Source organism: Pocillopora damicornis, chromosome 5, assembly GCF_964200805.1.
Source record: "Pocillopora damicornis chromosome 5, jaPocDami1.2, whole genome shotgun sequence".
Taxonomy (NCBI): domain Eukaryota; kingdom Metazoa; phylum Cnidaria; class Anthozoa; order Scleractinia; family Pocilloporidae; genus Pocillopora; species Pocillopora damicornis.
Window position 1 is genome coordinate 14,588,327 of NC_142674.1, and position 23,900 is coordinate 14,612,226.

Sequence of the window (23,900 nt, forward strand, 5' to 3'; positions counted from 1 at the left end):
CTTATCCAGTCTTTCTCTGGCAAGTAATCCATAATGGCGGACGACGTGAGAGTGTTTTTATTAACTCTCTGGGGATAAACCAGAACTGTTGCTGTTATTCAAAAGAGCGTTTACATTCAGTTTCTCAGTTAAAGCTCTTTGCTCATTGCTCCATAATGGCAGAGAAGAATTCGAAAGGGAAGAAGCGGAAATGGGAACCAGTAGAATTGGACGATCCTTCGTTCATTGCAGTTTTGTCCTTTAGGACGCGAGAGAGCAAGATAGTGAGTCTGAGTCCAGTAAGCTTCTTTGAACACAAACTTTAATCACTTGAGAGGCAGGTTACCTTTAGAGCTAACGAAACAACAACAACGCGATAGCGACTCTCTTATTATAAATATGTTTTTTCCCGTGTAATCCGAGAACTGACACGTGAGTAGTCCGAAGTGATTACATAACAGTTGAGAGTTACATAAGAAAGAAAAAGCAAACGTTGATGTCCGGAAGGTTTTTTTTGCATATCATAACATCTTTCCCTTTTTCCTATTTTTCTTTTTTTTTTTTTTTTTAACTATAACTCAATGTCAAACTTTTTAGGTGGCTTGATCAATCGTCCATGTCGTGTCCGTATTTCAGTTGTAGTAGCTTCGTGAGGCGGTCTTGCACTCAGCTCTGTTTGAGGTGTTGGGGGTAGTTGAGATCTTGGAGGGGACATGGATGTTCCTACTTGAGAACTTGCTGGAGGGGGTTGGTCTTGTTCCTGCAGATTGTCTGGAACGGTCAGTTCATCTTCGTCCATTTTGAAGGGGGTTTCTTGAAGTGGTTCCATGGTAGAACGCAACTGCTTGCGATTACGCCTGTAGGATCTACCATTGACTTCAACCTTGTAACTGCGAGATGCCACTTTAGAAGAAACAACTGCTTTTGACCACTTTGTTTCTCCAGGCATCTTCATGCGCACTATGTCACCTGATTTGAGTTCTGAGAGTTGTTTAGCATGTTGGTCGAAATGTTTCGCTTGCTTGACACGATCCCTTTTGAGAAGATCACTAACTGTTTGGTCAGTCTTGAGTAAAGACTCTGAGAAGGGTAGAAGTGTCTTAGTTCGGCGACCAAAAAGTCGTTGGCACGGAGACATACCTGTCGCAGCAGTGGGGGTGTTGTGGTGATCCAATAAACCAAGATATGGATCGGATTGAGACAGAAGAGCTTTCTTCATTAAAGTCTTGCAGGTTTTGACTGCGCTTTCGGCCATCCCATTAGCTTGTGGATAGTGTGGTGAGGTGGTGATATGAGTGAACTTCCACGTTACTGCAAATCTTCGGAACTCTGAGGATGAGTACTGAGGACCGTTGTCAGAAACTACGTAATCGGGTACCCCATGTCGCGAAAAATGCATCTTCAGCTTGTGAACGACTGTCTGGGACGTAGTATCGGCAAGATGATCCAGCTCGATAAAGTTGCTGTAGTAATCAACTAATACGAGGTAGTTTCGGTTCTCGAAGGTAAACAAATCTGTTCCAACTCGTTGCCATGGCCTGTCAGGAACTGGGTGAGGCTGAAGAGGTTCACTGGCTTGTTCAGGTCTCACACTTTGGCATATAGAGCATTTATCAATACGATTCTTGAGTTGTGCAGACATTCCTGGCCAGAAGAAAACCTCTCTGGCCCTTCGAAGGCATGCTTGGAGTCCCTGATGGGACTTGTGTGTTTCCTCTATCATGTCACGGCGAAGGCTCTCTGGGACAACGATCTTCGTTCCTTTGAAAACTAGGCCATCTTGGAGCGTCATTTCATCTCGGTATTTGAAGAAAAGCTGTGCGCTTGTAGGTACCATGGAAGTTTTTGTAGGCCAGCCAGCGCGTATGACTTGTGACAACGCTAGTAAAGATTCATCCTTGGCCGTTTCCACTTGAAACTTGGCAAGTGTCGACTCTGATATCGATAAGTCTTCAACAAAGTTGACAGTTTCTAGATCTTTATAGCAGGATGAGGTGCTAGCATTTGGTACCTTTGACTGCTTAGGTAGAACGCGAGAAAGTGCGTCAGCGATGTACATCTCTTTGCCTGGCTTGTAAGTGAGATTCAGGTCAAATCTTTGAAGACGTAGCATCATACGCTGTAATCTCTTAGAAGCTGTATTGATTGGCTTCTTCTGTATAGCAATCAGTGGCTTGTGATCTGTTTCGACTGTGACGTGCTTGCCATAAATGTAATGCTCGAAGTGCTCACAAGAGAATACAACAGCTAAGAGCTCCTTCTCAATCTGTGCGTAATTTTGCTCTGTCGACGTCAGTGCCCTGTTGGCGTAGTGAACTGGCTGTCCTTCCTGAAGTAGAGTTGCGCCAATGCCATACTGTGAGGCATCGCACTGTATGGTGACATTCTTACTCACGTCAAAGTACTGTAGGACTGGGGCTTTAGTGATGAGCTCTTTTATCTCCTTAAAGGCTTTATCTTGGGGGTGTTGCCAATGCCATTCTATTTCCTTCTTTTCCAACTGTCTTAAGGGCTGTGATGCTGTAGACAGATGTTGGCAGAATTTCGCCAGATACTGCACCATTCCCAGAAACGTTCTGAGTTCAGCGAGATTGGTAGGCACCGGATAGTCCACTATAGCTTGTACCTTTAACGGGTCAGGTTTTAGACCTTCCGCTGTAAGGAGGTGTCCTATGAAAGGAACTTGTGACTGTCGAAGTTTCAACTTCTCGCTGTTGAGAGTGAGGTTTCTTTCTCTTGCGCGACTGAGGAAAGCCTTGAGATTCTGATCATGGTTGGCAATTGCAGCTTCATTAGAGTCTCCAAAACCGCAAACTAGGAAATCATCGGCGATGACTTCAACACCTGCGAGTCCTTCTACTAGCTCGTGCATTCGTTGTTGCCATACTTCTGGGGCTGAGTTTATTCCGAATGGCATTCTGAGCCATCGATAGCGACCAAAAGGTGTGTTCATGGTTGTCAAGTAACTACTCTTTCCATCAAGTTGTACCTGCCAGAATCCACATTTGGCATCTAACACGCTAAAGACTTTAGCACCACTAAGGCGAGTTGCTACTTCCTCAATAGTTGGAAGTGGATAATGCGAGCGTTTCACTGCGCGGTTGAGATCTCGAGGATCCAGACATACTCGTATTTTCCCGTTAGATTTCTTCACTATGACAAGGCTAGAGACCCATGATGTCGGTTCAACTACCTTGGCGAGGATACCACTCTTCACCATGTTATCCAGCTCTAACTTGAGGGTATCTCGAAGTGGGACTGGCACTTTACGAGGGGGATGTACCACCGGGCGGAAACCTTCGTCCACTTGAATGGAGTAGGTTCCTTCAAGGCAGCCAATTCCAGTGAAGATATCGGTAAATTCATATAGGATAGGATCACTTCTAACATTTGACGAGACGTCAATTCTTTCGTCGTGAATCGCATTTACGTCAGCATCCAAGATTTTGACCAGGTTCATCTTTTCACACGTCGTTCGACAGAGGAGGGGTGTCAAATCTTGCTTCACAATGTGATAAAGAACTCCATATTTTCTTCCTTTCCGTTCAGTTAGTAGGCGGATTTGACCAAGTGGCCAGACTACAGTCTTGTTGTGCATGATGAGCCTTGTAAACGACTGTTCAAGGTTTGTACACTGTTTGTCTCCTGTAGCCCGGATGTAGGCACTTTTGGGGAGAATATTACATGAAGCACCTGTATCAATCTGAAGTTGTACTTGGGCATTATTGTTAAGGCACGCCGTTACATAAGCTGATGTGGGGGAGGGTTTGTGGCTGTAGATTTCACAATCTTGTACGTGATTGACAGAGCGAGAGTGGCATTTTTTTGCAAAGTGTCCGTCTCTGCCACATTTGGTGCATTTCTTGCCAACTGCTGGACAAGCTGACTTTTTCATCTCGTGAACAGTACCACAAAACTTGCATTCTCGTGTGTATACATTGTCGGGGTTACCAGAACTTTTCCCTCTTGACTTCCACGGAGGAGTCCGCTTCTTACCTGAAGTGTGTTTATGCGGTGTTGTATCCTCAGTCTGGGTCTTAGGCGGTTTCGTTTTCTTGGCTTTTACCCTATTCACATTGGCTTCTTCAGTTGTCATGTCTAAAGCGCGTATATCAGTTAGCTCTTGTGTTCGCAGGATATCCAACGCGTTATCCAAAGTGAGATCTTTCTTCTCTAAAAGTTTCTTGCGTGACCGATCATTCTTGACTCCAAGGATGAGGCGGTCTCTTATCAAGCTGTCTCTTAGGGTTAGGAACCCACAGTGTTCAGAAAGGCGCATCAGTGCTGTGCAATATTGATCGACACTTTCTCCTGGTTCTTGCTCTCTCTTGTTGAAGAGATACCGTTCATACGTCTGATTTCGCTGCGGCAAACAACGAGATTCAAATTTAGCCAGGACGTCATCAATATTGTCAGCGCTTTCGTCTTCAGCGAAGGTAAAGGTGTCAAACAATTGGACTCCTTCTCTTCCAACGATGTTAAGAAAATGAGCAACACGGACTGGGCCGTCCTTTTGACTTATCCCAGCCGCCCGTTCATAGATTTGCCATGCTCTCTTAAAGTGTAACCAGTTATCGCCTCTACGTGACCTGTCTTCGAGATTAAGAGGATCTGGAGGTTTGGCTAGCGGTACTGTGGTGGTATAGATCGGTGCAGCAGCCGATGAACCAGAAGGTTGCTGACTAGCAGAGGTCGAGGTCATGACCAATATAAAATAAACTTCCACCAACAACAACAAAGCTCGTGAAACGTGATCCCACTCCTGACACCAAGTTTTGTCCTTTAGGACGCGAGAGAGCAAGATAGTGAGTCTGAGTCCAGTAAGCTTCTTTGAACACAAACTTTAATCACTTGAGAGGCAGGTTACCTTTAGAGCTAACGAAACAACAACAACGCGATAGCGACTCTCTAATTATAAATGTTTTTTCCCGTGTAATCCGAGAACTGACACGTGAGTAGTCCGAAGTGATTACATAACAGTTGAGAGTTACATAAGAAAGAAAAAGCAAACGTTGATGTCCGGAAGGTTTTTTTTGCATATCATAACAATTGCGGGCGAAATGGATGGATTTGTGTCCCTTGAAGTCATGGAAGATTATCATCCAGAAGAGCTAGCAGGAATTGGTACAAGTGGACCAGCTCAGAAGAAGAAAATAAAAGAGCGGCCGCCGCAGAAGGTGAATTACTTAAAGTGCTTTAAAACCTACCGCGTTGTTAAATTCAGAAAATAAGATTCAAGCACGTGGTGAAATTACTTTGTATTTGACTTAAGTTTGAGTTTGTACATGTAACTGAGGAATTGGGAAAAATATATTTGTTTGTCAATTTTTTTGTTTATTTATTTTTTTATCATTACTCACCTTTAATTATTAAATGTAATAAATGGGAGAATTTTCAGCAAATTTTATGGATGAAGTCTCCTGTGCATCATCCAATCTTAGAAAATACATGTATGTCATAAATGTATGTTTGTGCAGTCTATACTGACACAAAATTGAGGGTTGTCCATTACATTCAAATTGGGTTGAATCATTTATGTATCGACCCACCAGAAGTTATATTAAAGTTAACATGGCCACCAGGTGGACAATCAGACAGGGTTTGATGCTACTCTGGTTTAAGGATTTAATGAATTTAACCAAAGAAGCTATAATTCATAGACCCAACATTTCAACACTCCTGTCTAGTGCCTTCATCAGGGGTGATCCAAATGCTGCAACAAGAGGTCCTTTTATACCATCACTAATTAGCTGCCTTTTTTTCTGATGAGGTGTAAATAGGCGTCAGGTCGTAAACCTACCCACACAGAGAAATAATTCGCTTTCGATTCTCACCACCCTATTTGCCATAAAAAGCCTGTAGCCAAAACTTTACTCAGGAGGGCTGACTGTCTACCATCTTCACTCAATTCGAAGGCTGAGGAGAGGAAATATGTTTCAAATGTCCAAAAGGCAAATGGCCATACAAAGACTCCTCTCTGTAACTACCAAAAACCAGTTACAACTAGTAGCACTCCTGATGAAAGGGAACCAGCAACTGGTTTTGCTGTTATTCCTTACATTCAGGGTGTTATGGAACCCATTAAGAGAATTTTGAATAGCCACAACATTAAAGTTGCTCAAAAACCTTCTCAGACTTCGGGGTATATTTTTGCTAAACCTAAGGATCCTGTCACAAAAGAACAACAAACTGATGCCATTTATTCTATTCCTTGCAATGACTGTGACAACGAATACACTGGAAGACCAAACATCAGCTTGGTACACATTTTAAAGAACATCAAAAAGCAGCTTTCTTTTGCAAAAAAGAAAATTCAGCTTTATTGGAGCACACATGCCTAAATAACCATACAATTGGGGGGATAATTCTAAAATTATCACCACTAATCGGCGTTACCACCAGTGCCTTTGTTTGGAAGCCTGGCATATTAACTTCACCCGTGCTCCTTTAATGATGATGGCGGCTTACTTCCTGACACCTATTTACACCTTGTCAGAAAAAAAGGTAGCTAATTAGGGATGGTATAACAGGACCTTTTGTTGCAGTGTTTAGATCACCCCTGATGAAGGCACTAGCAATTAAGTCATCTTGTGATACTGAAAAATCTGAATGAACCATCCCATGTAAAGTGGAAATTTCCTACTAAAAGTCGAATTTCATGACACTTAATAAATAATCCTCAACCTGTTCCAAGGCAAGGTTGAAAATGTCGTTCAATCAACTCAATTCAACTCAAATGGAATGACTTGACTCCTGAGTTAGATTGGGTGTGTTTGACATCAGAAACAAAACAAACTAAAGATAACTGCTAGTTGTACCTTAAATGAAAAAAACAAACAAACAAAAAAGCAAAAAGAAACAACAGCAACAACAACAGTAACACTCTCCACAAGAACTACATGAAAATACATCAAGTCATCAAAATCATTTTGAGAGCAATTTGTCCTTAATTTTTCAAAGACAGCAGACTGCACTGGCCCAAGGGCTCATGCATTTTTTCAGTCTTTACACATACACACATGTACAATTATTTGTATTTAAGGATACAGGCTTTTTTTTGGTTTTCTCTAAAATTTTGGCTCACAGAAAAAAAAAATATGCAAAAAAGCTACACAGTATTCTCCTTTGATTTTATATCTTCAGGATAATCAGGAACAAACAGATACCACACCACTCGCACAACTTGAAAAAAGCACAAAGAATGACCAACAGACAAAGGGAAAAAAAAAGGGGAGGAAAAAGAAAAACAAGGCCCAAAGTAAAGCCCAGTCAGAAGAGCAAAACAGAGTAGAAATGGTCACTGACAATAGACTGGTGGAAGATCCTCCAGGTAAGAATTACTTTCTGGAATTATGGATGGGAAATGCACCAAACAAAGTACAATTTTTTACTCCTATGATAATCATTGCACATGAAATGTTCAATAAACAAGAGAATCAGGCACATTTTGTGTAGATAATGTTGTGTTGGCAAAGATATAATTTTCTATAAATTATGTAAGTTTACCAATAAGTTGGTTATTATTATGATTGTTATTATCTATTAATATTAAAGTATTCATTGATTTAGATTATGTAACCTTCATTGACATATTTCATATTCAGCCAGGTACAAATAACTCATTGCATATATTGTGGTTCAATTTTATCCTTGGTTCAAATTTTAATTTCCTTTGTTTCAAACTCAGTACCATACATTGCAATACCCAAAAAACAAAAACAAAACAAAATAAAATTTGAACCAAGGATAAAATTGAACCACAACACATTCAACTGTAATAATATGATATTTCCCACCAACACTACGGTATGAGGTTGAGATGCAGTCATTTTTTATTGCTAAATTGTTCATTTTGAATGAACTAAACTGTAGAGCCCACGGCAGATGTGAGTGTTTGGGAAGTCCTTGGTGTTCCCAAAGAAGTTCAGAGAGGACTCAGTGAACAAAGTTTTATTACACCAACCCCTATACAGACTCTTTCCCTTCCACCTGCAATATTCCACCACAGGGACATCATTGGTGCAGCAGAAACAGTGAGATGAATCAGAGCAGTTGGATTGGTGGAAGTCTCTTTTACTATATCCATTGTTTGTTTACTTGGTTCCATAACTTTTTCAAATAATTGTTTTCATTTTTTTGAGAGGGAGAGAGAGAGTGGAAAAAATACTTTTTCAACATGTAAATGTATTTACTATGATGTACACCTTGCTCATTTACGTGTAAGAAGACTTTCCCACACATTATAGCAAACAGTTTCTGTTACTTTAGAGCTGGTCTTTGACCTGAATTAATGTCTAAAGTAGGTACTAGATGAGTTTTGAATAATTATAAATATGACTTTTGTGAAAGCACTCTTGAGGAGGGCCGTTGAGCTGAAAGTATGTGTATGGTGTACCTCTTGAAAGAACTCAGACTGACAGACTGACAGATTGAAAGTTAAATTTTAATCTCATAAGAAATAATTTGATAGTTCTTCCCTCCTTCATAGTTGGTTGGCAGAATATTCTTTATGCAAAAATGTGCATTACAATAACATTGCTGTAAGTTTCTTAGTTCTCATATCATACGTTGGATAATGCTCTGAAATTGTCTGTTGAAGTTATGATAAAATCACTTGAGAGAAGTTTTGATTTCATGAATGGCTGGTTTTTAAGGAGGATGTTATTTAAGTGTATTAATTTTAAAATATGTTTTTACAAGGGTTCAGGTAAAACACTAGCCTTTGGGATTCCAATTCTCACCCACATCCTTGGCCAGAAGACCAGTCAAGAAGTAGGAGAAACTACAGAAAATGCTACCAAAAATAATGCTACAGAAGCCACAGAAACTGGTAATGGAACATCCAAGCTCAAGAAACCACTCCTGGCGTTGATAATGACACCAACCAGAGAATTGGCTATACAAGTAAAAAATCATCTCAAACAGGCTGCAAAACATACATCTTTAGAGGTAAACTTTATGTACTTATATTGACAAATTGGAAGTTACCTCCACAGTTAGATTCTGTTTTCCATTGTTAGAAACTCAATTATCACTTTATTTTTATTGGCATAAGTCAATTTTGTCTCGATAGCCTTTATTTAATACTATTTTTTTCAGTAGAGCAGAAGGCAAACCTATCTCTTGTTTGGAAAGTGTTTTTTACATTTTCTTTTGGAAACATCAATTTGTAGCCTCAATAAGCTAAAGCAACTTAAATTGACAATGAGTCAGCGCTGACATTAACATAAACTGTACAGGGCATGTAGTTTTTTTTCCTGCTGGCCACTTGGCTCTTAAATTTTTCAAAGTGGTAGCCAGTTCGAAAAAAGTTGGTCGCCATTTTTAAAGACAAACAAAACCTATTTTTCTCCGCTGTCAGCGTTCTAGATAGACCCTCCAAAATTATGTTAGGAAAAAGATATTTTACGTGCCACAAAGTGAACACTGGGATGGATGATATACAACGTTCAAGCTCACCTGTTTTGGAAACAAACTTAACGAGGAAGTTTGCCGCGGATTTATCTTTACAAATCTTATTAACTCATTCGCCAATTTAGCGACTAATTTTCAGGATTTGGTCACCAAAGAGAAAAATTTAATCGTATTGGCGCCAGTATTAGGCGCAATTTCACGCCTTGCTGTATTGTTTTGTGGTATCATATTCTGGGCTGAAATATTTATGTTATCTTCACCCCTTCATCAGCAAAGTATATAAAAACCCTTTTGTTCAGAGAATTACAATCCTACCCCTTATGATGTACCATTTACCCCCTACCCTCCCCTCTCTTGCCGCCCCTTCTAGTCCTGTTTCAACGTGTATCTTTTATCAGAGAAATACCCAGCAAGCAAAGTCCCTCAAAACTATTTGAATCAATAAACAATTGAAACTGAAATTTATTTTTCCAAGATTGTTGCTGTGGTTGGAGGAATGGCACCTCAAAAACAACAGAGACTTTTAAGCAAGTGTCCTGAGATAATAGTAGCCACCCCGGGAAGACTGTGGGATTTGATTTCCGATGTAAGTACCTCATGTATCATAAGTTGTACTGATTCACTTTCTTTTAGAGATCTGAAACAGTCGACACACACTTGTACATGAAGGTATGTTTCTCTTGTGATCGGTTGACCTGTGTAGTTTTTAGCATAAAGTTGGATTTCCAATGTCGCGTAAGTTTTTCCGTTCCGTTTAAAAATAATAAGCACAACTGTAAGCATTTTCCACTGCTATGTAAACATCATTACCTGGCGTGTTTTTTTTTCTTTCTTTTTTTTTCAATAACCAACAGTCAAATTGGAGTGTAGCCTCTTTATATCAAATGGATGATTCTAGAGATATCTGCTCGCGGCGTTTAATTTCAGGGGGAAGAGCATGTCTGCCGTTTGGAACACTTGAGATATCTTGTAATTGACGAGGCAGACAGAATGGTAGAGCAAGGCCACTTTCAAGAATTATCTTCAATATTGGAGCTCATTCATAGAAAGAGGTACATACCACATCTACATTTATATTAGCAATGGACTTCAATTTCCATTGAAACTTTAATTTTTTCAGGCTTCTCTTTCTGAAATGGTTTTCTTGACAGCCAACCTGTAAGCTGAGGTAAATGACTCTTTTTATAAAATTTTAACTTTAGTGTTTCTTTTTCGCAGTGATAATGATGAAGATGAAGGAACTGCAAAGCGAAGACATCTACAGAAGTTTATATTCTCTGCAACTTTAACTCTTCCAAAGTCGTTTAAGAGGAAAGGAAAAGAAAAGAAGATCACAAGTGAAGAAGGCTTAGGTAAATCACGGCATATTTGACTCAGAATAATAGAAGCTAGAGATAGTATCAACGTTTTTTATCAGCCATTACTTAAGGAATGAAATAATTTAAAATATCCATCATTTAAAACCCGAAAATTTGCGGCTTTATCAAGTGTGTCCAAGCTTTTATTGTGTTGTTTTTGCTTTTGTCTTTGTTATCTAACATCACAAGAACCGTTACTTAAACATGATTGAGTTGATCGGCTTGTGTTCTCCCGTTAACAGCAATACTCTTTGCATTTTACATTTTTAGTGTCACTGATGGACAAAGTTAGGCTGCAGAAGAACAGTTGTAAAATTATCGATGTCACCAACAAGAGAGGAACCGTAGAAACCCTGACAGAAGCAAAGATCTCATGTGCAATTGAAGAGAAGGTTTGTAATAGTTGAGCTGACAAGGAAGCGAAACACTTCAAGATCCAGGATACACTTTTTATTACTTTTTATTATTGTTTTGAGCCAAATGCATCTACATGTACACCGCACTGTCTAGGAACATGATCCACGGAGCCACAGAGGTGAACCAAGTGAAATCGAAGGAGAACTACGAAACATACAGTTGTTGTAAATATCACCTCATTCAGATTTATTTTGAATTTTCTTTCTAGGACCTATATCTCTACTATTTCCTTTCCCGGTACCCAGGCCGTACTTTGGTTTTCTCCAACACCGTGGACTGTGTGAGGAGACTGGGCTCTTTGTTTAGGCTACTGGACTTTGACCCGTGGGTTCTTCACGCCAGCATGCAACAAAGGCAAAGATTAAAGAATTTAGACAGGTCGGGTGAAAACTGAGTGAAACGGAAAATACAAAAAACAATGAAACAAACAAAACAAACAAAAAGAAGAATTAAAAACCAAGAACAAAAAAAACCACGAAACAAAGAAAAAAAAAACAGCAAAACAGATCAAAGCAACAATTAGGAACCTAATTTTGTAGATAACGTGCTTTTTCCTGTTGCGTCTTTCACGTTCTTTATTCTGCAACTTGCTTTGCGCAAAACACGAGGCGACACGTGTGTTATGCGGCCTTGGATCAGAATCATCCTGATCTCATTACTATTTTTTTTTCATCAAAACAGTGAGTTTAGTTTACGACCTGACTTACCTATTAAACCAATCCTGATTGACAATGGAATTTCCTTTATATATAGACTATAACTGGATCGCCTTGACTGATTAAAACCCGCCCCTCTCCCCCCTCAGAGAATATTTAAAGCTAGATAGGACTTATTTTACACCAGCATAAAATTTTGGCTAATTTTTTTTCTTGCCTCTTAGATTTAAAGGAGAACTGAAGCCCAAAATTGAGTTAATTTCTTTCGATAGCCAAAGTGACGAAATTCTCGATTTCAAGCGTTATTTGTGCTAAATGTGTCTTACCTTGGAGAAATATTTCTTTAAAGTTTGTATTTTCGCGCTGTTTCGGCTTTCAAACCGTGGGCACCAATTTTAAATCAGCGGTCTTCCAAATGAGCCTGTGACGTATGTTATGGGGATCACTTTAGAACGTGTTATCGTTCAGCTAAGTTTTAATACAAATTTCGTCTTCGTCGACCCTTCGTTATGAGCGGAATAGAACCATTTCAGTTCGAACCAGTATATCAGCCTGGAGAAGAACCACCTCAGGAAGAGAGTGTAGGACAGGAGGTAGAAGCCCACGAAGAAGACAATACTTCGAGGATGGGAAACACCGAATGGTGTTTGTGCGGCACTTGTGCGCTTATGCCGGTGGCAAATGAATGTTACTGCTGCCAAGAACTAGAGGAGCTTAATCAAAAGTTCGACAATTCAGGTTTGTACTTATTATGTGATTATTCTCACGAGTATTTTGTTTGAAGCGACCGCTTCTTTGCTAAGAGTGACAAAAGGTGGACAATTGAAAACTCGATCTTAGTTGTAATTGCAATTACAAGGTCTGATGGATGAAAGTTATTGAAACAGTGAGGGAAATAAAATGTTAAGACTTTTTTCTTCTTGATAGGTGTTAGATGTATAACAGAACATCCGAAATTTGGTATTGTATGCCTGGACACGGATGTTTTGAGCACGGCATTGGTTGCAATCCACAATGCGCGGCTCAATCCAATTCCCGACCCTATCGTCAACAGGTAAACTGTCTTTTTCTTTCTTATTTTGTACGCGTAATTAAGTCAATCGCTTTTGTGACTTTATATCCTCTTGTTCTCTAGAACTTGGCGTTTGGCAGCCTACAGACAATTTACTTGGTGGGCACATGGGGTGTTAGGAAAAAACAGGCGGAGAATCGTGCCAGCATGCGTCGTCACGGCCATACGTAAAACATTTCCAGAAGAGAGTGGTAATTACGTGGGGTTTCGAGAAGCAGATCTGGAACTTTGAACTTTATCCGTAATGTCCTTCAATAATGATTAGTAACATATCCTTTGCGTGTATAACACCAGAGGCTCTTCTTTCCTTATGTTACGGTTTCTTTCTAAAATTTGCGTGAAATATACAATTACTTATCGAGGATATGAATTACTAACACATTTCTGCATAGTGATTCAGTCAAAAGCCATGCAGAGCCAAACGAATGTCATCCCTACTGCAGTTATTAAATTATCCACATTGCCAGGGATAGCTGCGTGGCCTGAATGAAATAAACCTCAAACCTAACTTTGATTGCTTTTTGCTACGATGATTGCTTTTATTTTCATTTGAATGTGTTATTGACAAAGTTGTTGTATTTAATTATTCGAAAATCTCGAGGTATGATTAGCAATGACATCTGCTTTAGGAGGCCGGGGTTTGCTGGCAATGTTTTCAGGAATGTGTGGTGCTGTGACTGTTGCACTCCTCTCTTGTGGTTTTAAGCATTTTCTCTCTACAATGGCATTAAGCATTGGCTTGAGATGATAATTGGTTGTCTTCTCAAATATGGGCTTCGCCACCCATTCTTTTGTATTTTTCGGAAACACTACCTTGTATTGTAGCTCCCCTTGGTTGGCACCCCTGGATACAGTGGCTTGTTGTCTACCAGTGTTGGCATTATGGTTTAGGGCTGCCAACTGAGTTCGAGCAACCATGCCATTATAAGAGAAGTGCTGCCGTTTGGGTGCATATTTGGTCTGCACACTATGGTACACCTCTAAATTGCCAGTATGACAACTTAGTGTTAGTTGCTGAATGTCCTTCAACAGATTTTTATCGAATACAACCTCCTTCAATGCATTATGAGCAGAGGAGCCAGGCCTAAGCCACCTTTTAGTTCTTGCGATAGCTGGAGGGATTGGTTGGTGGGCACATTCCTCATACAGGTCAGCTGAATCCCAGGAGTGGATATTGGCAGTGTGATAGACAATGGATATCCACTTCTCTCTCAACATCTCCTTGTCTCCCCCACATGTTTTGGCACACCACCAAAGGTGGTTTGAGATGGATCTGATCCAGAGAGAGAGATCAGCACATTCTCTCTTCTTTGCTTTTTCAGTTAACTTTTTAGTTATACTCTTGGAAAGGTGCCACACATCAAATTGATGATCAACTTCAGGGAAATTTCTTTTCATGTCAGCCCTAATGCCCACATGACGGTCAGTTGCAACAACCATAATTTTCCCCCCTTTTTCATAGATGTTTTCCATACAGCGTTTAAAACCCTCTCTTTCCATGGCATTGCTATTATTTACTTCACTGACCTGAACAACCTTGAAGTCAACAATCTTTTCAGTTTTCTGATCAATCATGGTATATGTCCCATATTTTGCATTATGGCCAGGACTGTCACAACGCCCATCCCCTGAAAGCCACAGATCTCGCCCCCCTACCTCAGAAAAAGTGGAATTTTGTTCTTTAAGCCAGAACTCATTGATTACAGGTAATAAGTACTTGTTTAGAATATTATAAAATGTTTTCTCACTGAAAATTTTCAAATTTAAGATATCTGCCAAAGATGCTACTTTTTTAAAGGTAGAGCCACTGAGCAAAATAGATGATGACAGCAACAAATTTCCAGCTGCCATCCCCTCAAGCATTGGCTGGCTTTGCCAGGAGTACTTATGATTATTCATACATTCTAGGGTGACAAATAGTTGGCTTCCTTGTGTGGATTGGTTCCTCTTAATCACAACTGCACCACACTCAAGACAGTACTTAAACAATTTAAATAGCTCTTGTTTAAACACAATGTATTTGGTATCATCTTGTGGCTTTTCACATTTTGTTTCCCCTTGGTGTTCGTTGTCTGATCCTGACAAGTTCGAATCATCTGAATCTTCCTGTTTTGTGGGAAGGTAGATGCCATCTTTTCTTGGAGAGACTTCTGGGGAAGCAGCTGCTTCAGTTGCTTCTCCCTTGTTATCTTCAATTTCAGGAAGGAATACCTCTTCAGTCTGGGTGCTGCTTTCTGAAACATCAACCTCGACTTGGGTGTCAGTAGATTTCATCATTAAATGGAGACCACGAAGATTGACTTGGATCCCAAAATCCACACCCTTGTTTGGCAAATTCACCTGCACTGCTTGTGACTCAACCAACGTGCTTTTAGGCCATAAATCATGTGGGAATGGATATGATGGACTGTCTGAGGTTGATGTACTTGCTCCACAATTCACTACATCAACAGGTGCAGGCTGTTCTAAAGCTGAAGCTGCATGTTCTTCGATTCCACAACTAGGTTGTGCAGTAATAGAGGCTATATACTATAACAGAAAAAATATTAACTCTGTTATGGTATGGGTTAGTGACCCTTTGAGAGAATGAAAAATGTGGGTATGAGGGATAAACTATGCTACTATATGGTTACACAATGATTCAATGGGATTTTCTTGGAAAATATAACACCTGACCCTGCCCTCCTTTGGTTGAAAGCCTGCACTGGTTTTAACTTAGAATTTCCAGTTGTATTAAGTTTTTATTCACATAGAAGTAAAGAAGGTTAAAAGAATTCACTATCTAAAGAATAATATCCACAGCTTGCAAATAGTCTATTTGTACTAATTTTGTTCACCTGCTAGTTAACAAGGGACAGGTATAATGTTCCTAGAATTAAAGAATAATCACTTTATTCTGAAACAATTTAATTTTGTTTACCTACTGGTCAAAAATTTTCAGGAGAGATGAAGTACAAAGATGACTCAGAAAAAAAAAACATGAAACTAGAAGGAATTCCATGGCAGGATATTGTTTTGCTTAAGGAGAAGAAATACTTTTCTGTGAAAATTTAATGTTTCTCAATGGAACCTATTCGGGTGATATCCCTTAAGATATAAATTGTTATTGCCCTCAAACTGCATTCACCTTTCAATTTTTTTTTTGTATCAATCATGCATAAATGATGAGCAGCTTCAAGAGTTTGCAACAACCCAAGCTTTGCAACAACCCAACCCAGTTACAAGAGAGTAATTCGCGATTCACTTACTTCTTTTCTGACTTTCTCTTCTGAACGTTTCTCCGATGAAAGTCGAGGTCTTTTTGATGGTCTCCGATGCGAAAAAACCGTGGGTATTGCACCTGGTTTTAGCGTAGATCTGGGTTTCAAACCAAGAATTTCTGCTTTCAAGTCTCGTTCGTAGCAGTCAGGTGTAAAATGTTCTGAGCACAGCCTGGAGTTTTTCGAAACGACCAGATCCGCTCGTGAGATCTTTGCCAGCCACTGTGATCGTAGAGCTTCATCCCTCGGAAAGCAATGGTAGGATATACCAGTTGTGTACCTCGAGTCGTTGTTACAATCGAACGCCGCGCAGTATACCATTTTTTAGCTCGAAAGTAATCGAAGTAAATATAGCAACGAGGGCTACTCAACCGCCAAGAACAGATAGAAGAATAAACTCAAACAACTCGGGCTTCCGTATTTGTACATCCTTTCTTGCGTAAGCCAAGAATTTAACCCATTATAGAGAACTTATCAACCAAAGTTCAACACGAATTTCAAAATTTTATTTCGTTTTGGACTGCTTGCGACATTGTTAACAGCGTGCGTTATCGTACATGCCATTGCAAAATCCAGACTACAAACGCGTTGCAAACTAATGTTAAAAAAGGTAAATAACAAAATATGAGAAACAGAATGGAAGATGAAATATCTTAAATTACCAGTATGTAAGAAAAATTAAAGTGGAGACCCTATTCCGAAAACATCGATGTCAATCCAAGTATAAAAGATGCGCCGCACATGATCTGGACACGTAACTACGTTTCAGAGACACAGGGTTACGAAAGCCAAAATATTTTTCTCTTACACAATCCCTGGACAGAAGACCAATTTTCTTATATGAGAGGCGCTTGAATCATTTTTTGCTTCACCTTGCACAATCTTTACGCCTGGAAAACCACAAATTCTTTCCCGCGAGCAAGCCGCAGTCCTGAATTCAACTTGCCTGTTTCTTGCTGTGTTTACCTTCATCCCCATAACCTACGTCACACGCTACAAAAAGAACAGCTGACATTCGTGTTCTGAGCCGACGTACCACAGTCAAATGTCGAGCCAATTATCACTAAAAACCCTTCGTTTTCTGGATGAAAACTGTCGTTCGAGGGAAAAAAAATGACGGAAATTTGTTCCATCATACATAAATGTACGATACACGGTGAAAAAAATTACATGAATTTGGACTTCAGTTCTCCTTTAAGCAAAGTGCGAGTGGGTTACTTCTGGCTACAGATGTGGCCGCGAGAGGTTTGGACATACCAGCTGTTGAGCATGTAATTCACTATCAAGTCCCGAAGGACCCTGATGTAAGTACGTGTAAGTATGTGTGTACGGTTGGTTAGCTTGTGTCGGTGGTTAGCCTGTGCCGTAGGCGGGAACGGAAGCGATTGCTTTTTGGCGGCAGTGCTTTCATTCTCTGCGAAACTCTACCTTGACAAAAGGCTTTGGGAGGCACGCTGCTTCAACCGACCATGCGTTGACCAAGGTGTGGGCTACAAGTCTCAACTGTAAGAGAAGCTCAACCAGAATGTGGATAGCAAAGTTCGAACGCAGTTGACGCCCGAATTCTTTCTCTAAATTTATTTTATTGTATCTCTTTACTTCTTTTTAAAACTTCATTTTCTACGTTTTTGTTTTGTTTCCAATTTGAGTTAATGTGTGAGGTTCACCTACCGAAATCAAAACATAATTCATTTCAGTTAATTATTTTTGATTTAGATAAAATTGACTCTGTTCTCCAAATGCAGTTTATATGGAAGGATCAGTTTGTTATCGTTTATCGTCCTCAGTTGTATCTCGTTTAATAATGAACTGTTGTGTAATGATGTAACCACAATGTAAGTATTAACTTTAGTGCAACCATCTCATGTGATCCTGCTTTCCTAAATTCTTTCTCTGTGTTCGTTAACAGCTTTACATTCACCGCAGTGGACGGACAGCTAGAGCAAGCAGGGAAGGTCTGAGTGTCGTTCTTGTTGGCCCAGAAGAAATGGGATCATACAAGAAAATTATGAAGACGCTTAATGGAGGTGATGTGTCTTTATTATCTCCAGCGTATCTCTTTAACAGTTAAACTCTAAAAGTTTATTTGGAAATACCCCTCAGTTTAAGGTGCCATTCGTCTAAATTTCCTTTTTAATCAGATAAATCTTTACGCTTGAACGTTAATGCATATTCTCCATGCATACTGTTCCCTATATATTTCTTAAGGTGTTAACATGGAGATTTCGTCTCACAATCAAGAGCTTCTTTAGTTGGTGATCATTTCCCCTATTCTCGTGGCTTTAAAGAGAACCTGCAGTTTTAAAACAAATACTGGTAAAAGGGCTCTAAATGTATCAACTCAAGATATCTGGTCCTTAAAACCATACCTGTGACCTTGTTAATTTTTTTTCCGCTTTCAAAACTGGCCTTCACGGCAAGTTCGAACTACCCGCGTTCGCCATCTTGTTAGGTACGCAAGGCATTTTGGGTTGATGACGTGTAATGGTTGCTCCGTTCATTCGTAGTTGGGTTATCCTACCTAATGCGTGTACGAATAGCTTTGTTAACAGGAGAATGATTGGATACCCATTTGATAACAAGGTTAGAGGTTAATTTTAAGTACCCAATATCTTGTGTTTGATACATTTATAACCTTTTTAAAAATATTTACTTGGGTGTGACAGTCATTGGGAGAAGTTGGAGGTTGGTCACTCTTATGGATCACAGGGTTAAGGAAATTTGTCATCGCACGAAGATGATACCCCTCTAGATGATAAATATTTCTTTTAGCCGCAACCAATATTTTAGGAGGAAAAGGTACATCGTAATCGTCTTTAGGAGGTCACTGGGCCCGACTACAATTTAACCCTCTACACCCTTAAAAATCAGTTTGCATTTTCTCCACACCATTTTCCATGAATTTTCTATGGAACAAACAAAGAGAATTTGTTTAACAATCAAGAGTTTCTTTAGGTGGTCGTTCCCTGTATTCTCGTGACCTTTATGTTTGTTTCAGGAGTGATGCTGTCAGAAGAAACTAGATGCCAGTCATTAATAGGCGTTTAAGGGTTAACTTACAGTCTCTCGTGTCATTCGTTTGTTTCTTTCATTTTTTGTTCATATTTGTTTTCTTGATTTTATTCTTTTTAAAATTTTGTGTTGCAGGAAACGAGCTAGACTCCTACTTTCTGGTGATGTAGAGCTAAATCCTGGATGGCGAGGCATATCTACGGAAGGTGAAGATTATTTACTCAACTTTGCGAGTGAAATCAACCGTGGCTCAAATAATTTCAGTATAGCACAATTGAATGTTCGAAGCTTGAGGAATAAGATGGATGAAATCAAGCTATTACTTAAAGTGTGTCGTTTCGACATTTTAGCAATTACCGAAACATTTCTAGACGCGAGAATATCGAACAAGCAACTACATGTGGATAACTATAAGATTGTTAGAAGGGACAGAAATACGGGACAGGATGGAGGTGGCTGCTTGATTTACATTGCGAGCCATATTTGTTATTCAAGGCTCAAATCCCTAGAGCCCCCTGATGTTGAATTAATCTGGATCAAAATTATGCATAATTCGTCTGCGTTGATATTAGGAAATTGTTATCGACCTCCTTCTGACTTCCAGTTCTACGAACGATTTTGTGATTGTCTGGAGAAAATGTGGCTTAGGCACAGGAATGTGGTGCTTGTCGGTGATTTTAACTCGGACTATTTTCGTAGCTACAAGGGTGTTACATCATACGCCGGTAGAAGATTACAAGATATACTCCAGCAATTCAGCTATAGCGTAATGAACGATAGGAGCCAGCCAACAAGAGTTACAAGTGAGACAAAAACACTGATTGACTTGGTTATTACCAGCAAGCCGGAGATTATCAAAGGAACTATTAAAACAACTGAGTTGGGAATCTCAGATCATAAGCTGGTTCTTGCTACAATATGGTCCAAAATAAAAAGGCCGCCTCCAAAGATAGTCAGGGCCCGCACCTTCAAAAGATTTGATCAAGCTACTTTTGTGAAGGATATCGAGAGTGCCCCGTGGTCAGTATGTTCAGTGTTTAACGATCCAGACGATTGCGATTGTTTCTGCAAGATGCCTAGGTGTTCAGATAGATAATGCTCTTAAATGGGATCATCATGTACCGGAATTAGCTAAGTCATATACGCAGAAGTTGAATTTACTTAAATCCTTGTATTTCCTTCCTATACAGGCAAGAATTGATTTCTATTTTAAGGTTATTCTGCCGTCTGTGACATATGGTATGTTAGTTTGGGGCTCTTGTGGTCGAGTATTTTTCTCAAGCTTAGAATCTATACATGTTAGAGCGGCGAAAATAATATTTAACTTGGATTGGTGTACTCCAAGCAAGGAGGTTCTTGCCACAGTAAAATGGAATACCTTAGAGATTATGTATGAGAAACGATTACTAATCTTAGCGCATCAGGCTTATTATAATCTTTTGCCACGTCCTATGAGCCGTCACTTTGAAAAGTATGTAAGTAGCTACGACTTCAGGAGGAAAATGACATTTAAGTTACCTAGACCTAAGACCGATATGGTCAAGAAATCATGCTCATACAAGTCAATTACTCGGTGGAACGCTCTGGAAAATCAAATGAGATCAATTCAAGACGTTGACGCTTTTAAAAAGTCACTCAAGTGTATTTTTAAGCCACGCATGTTATAATGATGTACTATGTAGAATTTTTATTGTTGAAAATATGTAGAAATCTTACATTAGTCTTCTTATAATTAGTTAGGAATTTAGTTTTATTGGATTTAGTTAGGAATTTAGTTTTATTGTCCGTACACGACCACATCAGCTTTTGCTGAATTTTTTATCGTGTTTAAATAAATGCTGTTGTTGTTGTTGTTGTTGTTTCCAGTTGATGTGTCTTTTATGTCCTCCATTAGGAAAAGAATTTCTCTCGCCAAGCAAATTGACAAAGAAGAACACAAGTAGGTGAAGATGAAAAAAAAAACAAAGAAAGAAAAAGAGAAATATGGCAATTATCTTTTGGGTAGCCCTTTGTGTTTTTGTTTGTTTGTCTTTTCGCTTAAGAAAAGGGCCCAATTTGACAGTCGAACTTGACAGCTCAGCATTTTTTGCACAAAGAATTTTTCACGCAGTAACGGATCTTCTCTCCTTCATTCTCAATTCTTTCCAACCCTCCCCCCCCCCCTCCCCTCCCTTTCCCTTTGTCTAAACTCCCTCTCTTATGAAAGCCATCGAACCATATTCACAGGTTTAGGCGCAAAAAGTCAAGTAATGACTGGATACTTGCCTCTGCCAAAGCCATGGACATTGAAGTTGACGAAGATTTGTATCTTTTTCGATGAGATAATTCATACATTTACATGCGCATTCTTCGCTCCTGTGTGCTATCACATGGTCTGGGACTATTTAGACTACCAGCCTCAACATCAGTCTTAGGTGGTTTGGGCTTGAATGCATTTATTGTCAGAAAACATTTCAACGGAACGGGCGGAACTGGTGTTCTGGAACTTTACTGTCTCGAAGGTTTGATGTCACATTTTATACACTGTCCTGATCAGTTTATTTTCCTTAAAAAAGTTTTTTACAGACTGGAAGATCTCGGAGATCAGGGAGAAAGGAAAGAGCGACAAGTAAAGCTGAAGCAATTGAAAGGTAATCAACCTTTAGTTAAGGCAGACAATGGTTGTACTGACAGTCCCACCAAAAATAATGGATCTTGCAGGCTGATAATATCTTAGTGCAATCAAAATAGGTTACATTTAGCTTGTATTAGTAGGGTGGGGTGAGGATTATTGTTCCCATGGTTCTTACGTTTGAGTTCTATGTGAAAGGAAAGCATGAAAAGATAGTGAACTCTTGATTTCCAGCCTTGTGTGGGTTAGCGTTAGCTTAGCCTGAGTCGAGTGCTCCTTTCATTTATTGGTAAGTTTTTTTATAGATCTATATCAGTGCCGTTTTATTTTACAGCAGAACTTACTGGTTTGCTGAAGACACCTCTGATTCCTGCTGGTTTTAGTGGAAAGTACCCGACTAAAACTGGATCCCTTATAATGCCAGGGATCAAAGGTATTAAGTGAATAGAGAAACAAGAGTATTTTGAGGGACAAAATGATGTGTTGCTAAACAGATCGTTTTGTGATCTTTAGTGAGAGTATTATTAGTGATTTAAAAGAGCTAGTGTCAACTGAGGCTCCTTTTATTTTGTTTTGTTTGTTTGTTTGTTTGTTTGTCTTTTATCTTCTCTTTTCCTGCTGCCATCCGTTGGTTTTCTGGTCCACATGTTTTTTTTAATGAGATAACTGCTTTTTCCCATTCCTATTCATGTGCCAATTGTTTAAATGTTCGTTTTATTTCGGTATTCACAACCGAAACGAATTTAGAATATAATGAAAAAGTGGCTGTTGAAGATGTAAGAAGAAAGAAAAGAAACAAGAAAAGCAAAACGTAACTTGCATTCTTCAAACGAGGTCGACAACTGATCGTGAAAGAAGAAGGGAGATTAAAAACACGAAATGGAGAAAGATTCTTACTTGTAACAACTGGACTGGAAGAGAAAGAGTTGATTGGAGCAAGGTTGACCAGTCAGTGGCAGAATAAACTAAAATCTTGTCTTAAAGTCTTTGACCCCGATGCTATATGGATACAATGTAACTTGAAGTAATGGCGTTCTTTTATCTTCGGGACACCACCCTTCAGACTCGCGGTAAAATACGACTGGATAAAGCAACTAGTCACAGTCTGACAACACATGTCCACTTTGCGCATTTTCTTGATTTATGACTTGATTTGATTTACAGATTTTTTTGTTCTTTACTCAGTGGCCAGAATTTAAAAGTTAGGGTTGTTTCAGTCACATATTGCCGTTGGTCATATGAAGGTTTTAAGAATGGGTCGGAAAGGAGCTGAAAACGCTGTTTTAAAGGGAAATTATTTTTCACATGCTTGACAAATGTTGTCCACAAGCCTTTCGCTTGTTCATATATATAAAAATAAAAATTTTTTTTAAAAAATGTAGATGTGTAGTAAGCAGGAGATTCAATGGCGTTACGAGAAGACGTGAAGAATTACCCTTTTCTAATAAAAAAGTCATTTACTGAGAACTCACTCCAAGACTCGTTCACACTAAACTTCCCTTGAATCTTTGCCGTTTAGTTTATGCGTGAATGTTCTTTTGCTATCAATGCAATGAGAATATGTTACTATGTAAGTGTACCACTCCACACCTGGGTGAAATTGGCGATTTGACGTAAATACGCGTAGGGCTTAATCGTATGTGAAATCTGATTACCCGATTCTACCTTGTCCCCCTCGGTCCTGATGACCGATCAATATCCCAAACTGTAAACCAAGCCTGGTGTGGTTAAGTGGCTTGATTTGTGATTTTAATTCCATTGGGACAAACTAATCCACAAAGCACCAGTTTTAACTTGTAGCTCGGTCTACACTGTACGCTTTTATGAGCCTTGACGCTGTGCAGAAGGAATCCTTCTTTACGAGCTATTTCTCTTCGAACGCAATTTGCATTGTCATGGTAAAGTGCATCTTTTCGTTCTGTTTTGTTTTGTTTCTTTTGGAGGCTCTACTTTCTCCATTCTGTCGAGTGCGGGCCAGGTCTCATTTCCCAAACAGTTACCGGGTAGCGCGAAGGTTTTTTAGGACATGTTTAACAAACGGCATCCGAAAAGAAGAGAAAAGTGCGAAAATGAGAGGCAACTAGATCTCTACACAATTCTTCATTTTAACACTTGCACATC

The 23,900-nt window shown here is 39.4% G+C and overlaps 1 protein-coding gene, 1 long non-coding RNA gene and 1 pseudogene across 4 annotated transcripts in view; all 3 read left to right on the forward strand.

Annotated features, from left to right (window-relative positions):
• LOC149045516 (uncharacterized) overlaps positions 1-23,900 on the forward strand; it is a 169,302-nt gene that overhangs the window by 57,203 nt on the left and 88,199 nt on the right. The gene's annotated exons all lie outside the window — the stretch shown is intronic.
• On the forward strand, positions 156-23,246 carry LOC149045525 (ATP-dependent RNA helicase DDX24-like; annotated as a pseudogene). The gene is made up of 13 exons (XR_016187230.1): positions 156-220; positions 5,006-5,156; positions 7,123-7,309; positions 7,852-8,012; positions 8,680-8,928; positions 9,869-9,979; positions 10,321-10,445; positions 10,612-10,745; positions 11,022-11,143; positions 11,377-11,562; positions 17,344-17,460; positions 18,066-18,183; positions 22,512-23,246. The product of XR_016187230.1 is annotated as an ATP-dependent RNA helicase DDX24-like (transcript).
• On the forward strand, positions 12,057-15,791 carry LOC149045526 (P2X purinoceptor 7-like). Of its 2 annotated transcripts, none has more exons than XM_089208224.1 (3): positions 12,057-12,562; positions 12,752-12,878; positions 14,805-15,791. In XM_089208224.1, the coding sequence occupies exons 1-3, from the start codon at positions 12,334-12,336 to the stop codon at positions 15,019-15,021; spliced, it is 573 nt and encodes a 190-aa protein (XP_089064350.1). In that variant the 5' UTR covers positions 12,057-12,333; the 3' UTR covers positions 15,022-15,791. The 2 variants fall into 2 exon arrangements, with proteins under 2 accessions (XP_089064350.1, XP_089064349.1); XM_089208223.1 differs by lacking the exon at positions 14,805-15,791 and adding an exon at positions 12,960-13,410.

Excerpts from the sequence above, each read along its gene's own strand:
- LOC149045526 (XM_089208224.1), top strand. The coding sequence starts at position 12,334 with ATGAGCGGAATAGAACCATTTCAGTTCGAACCAGTATATCAGCCTGGA. Across the intron at positions 12,563-12,751 it reads TCAAAAGTTCGACAATTCAG|GTGTTAGATGTATAACAGAA; the intron begins GTTTGTACTTAT and ends TCTTCTTGATAG. Across the intron at positions 12,879-14,804 it reads CCCGACCCTATCGTCAACAG|GGTGACAAATAGTTGGCTTC; the intron begins GTAAACTGTCTT and ends CATACATTCTAG.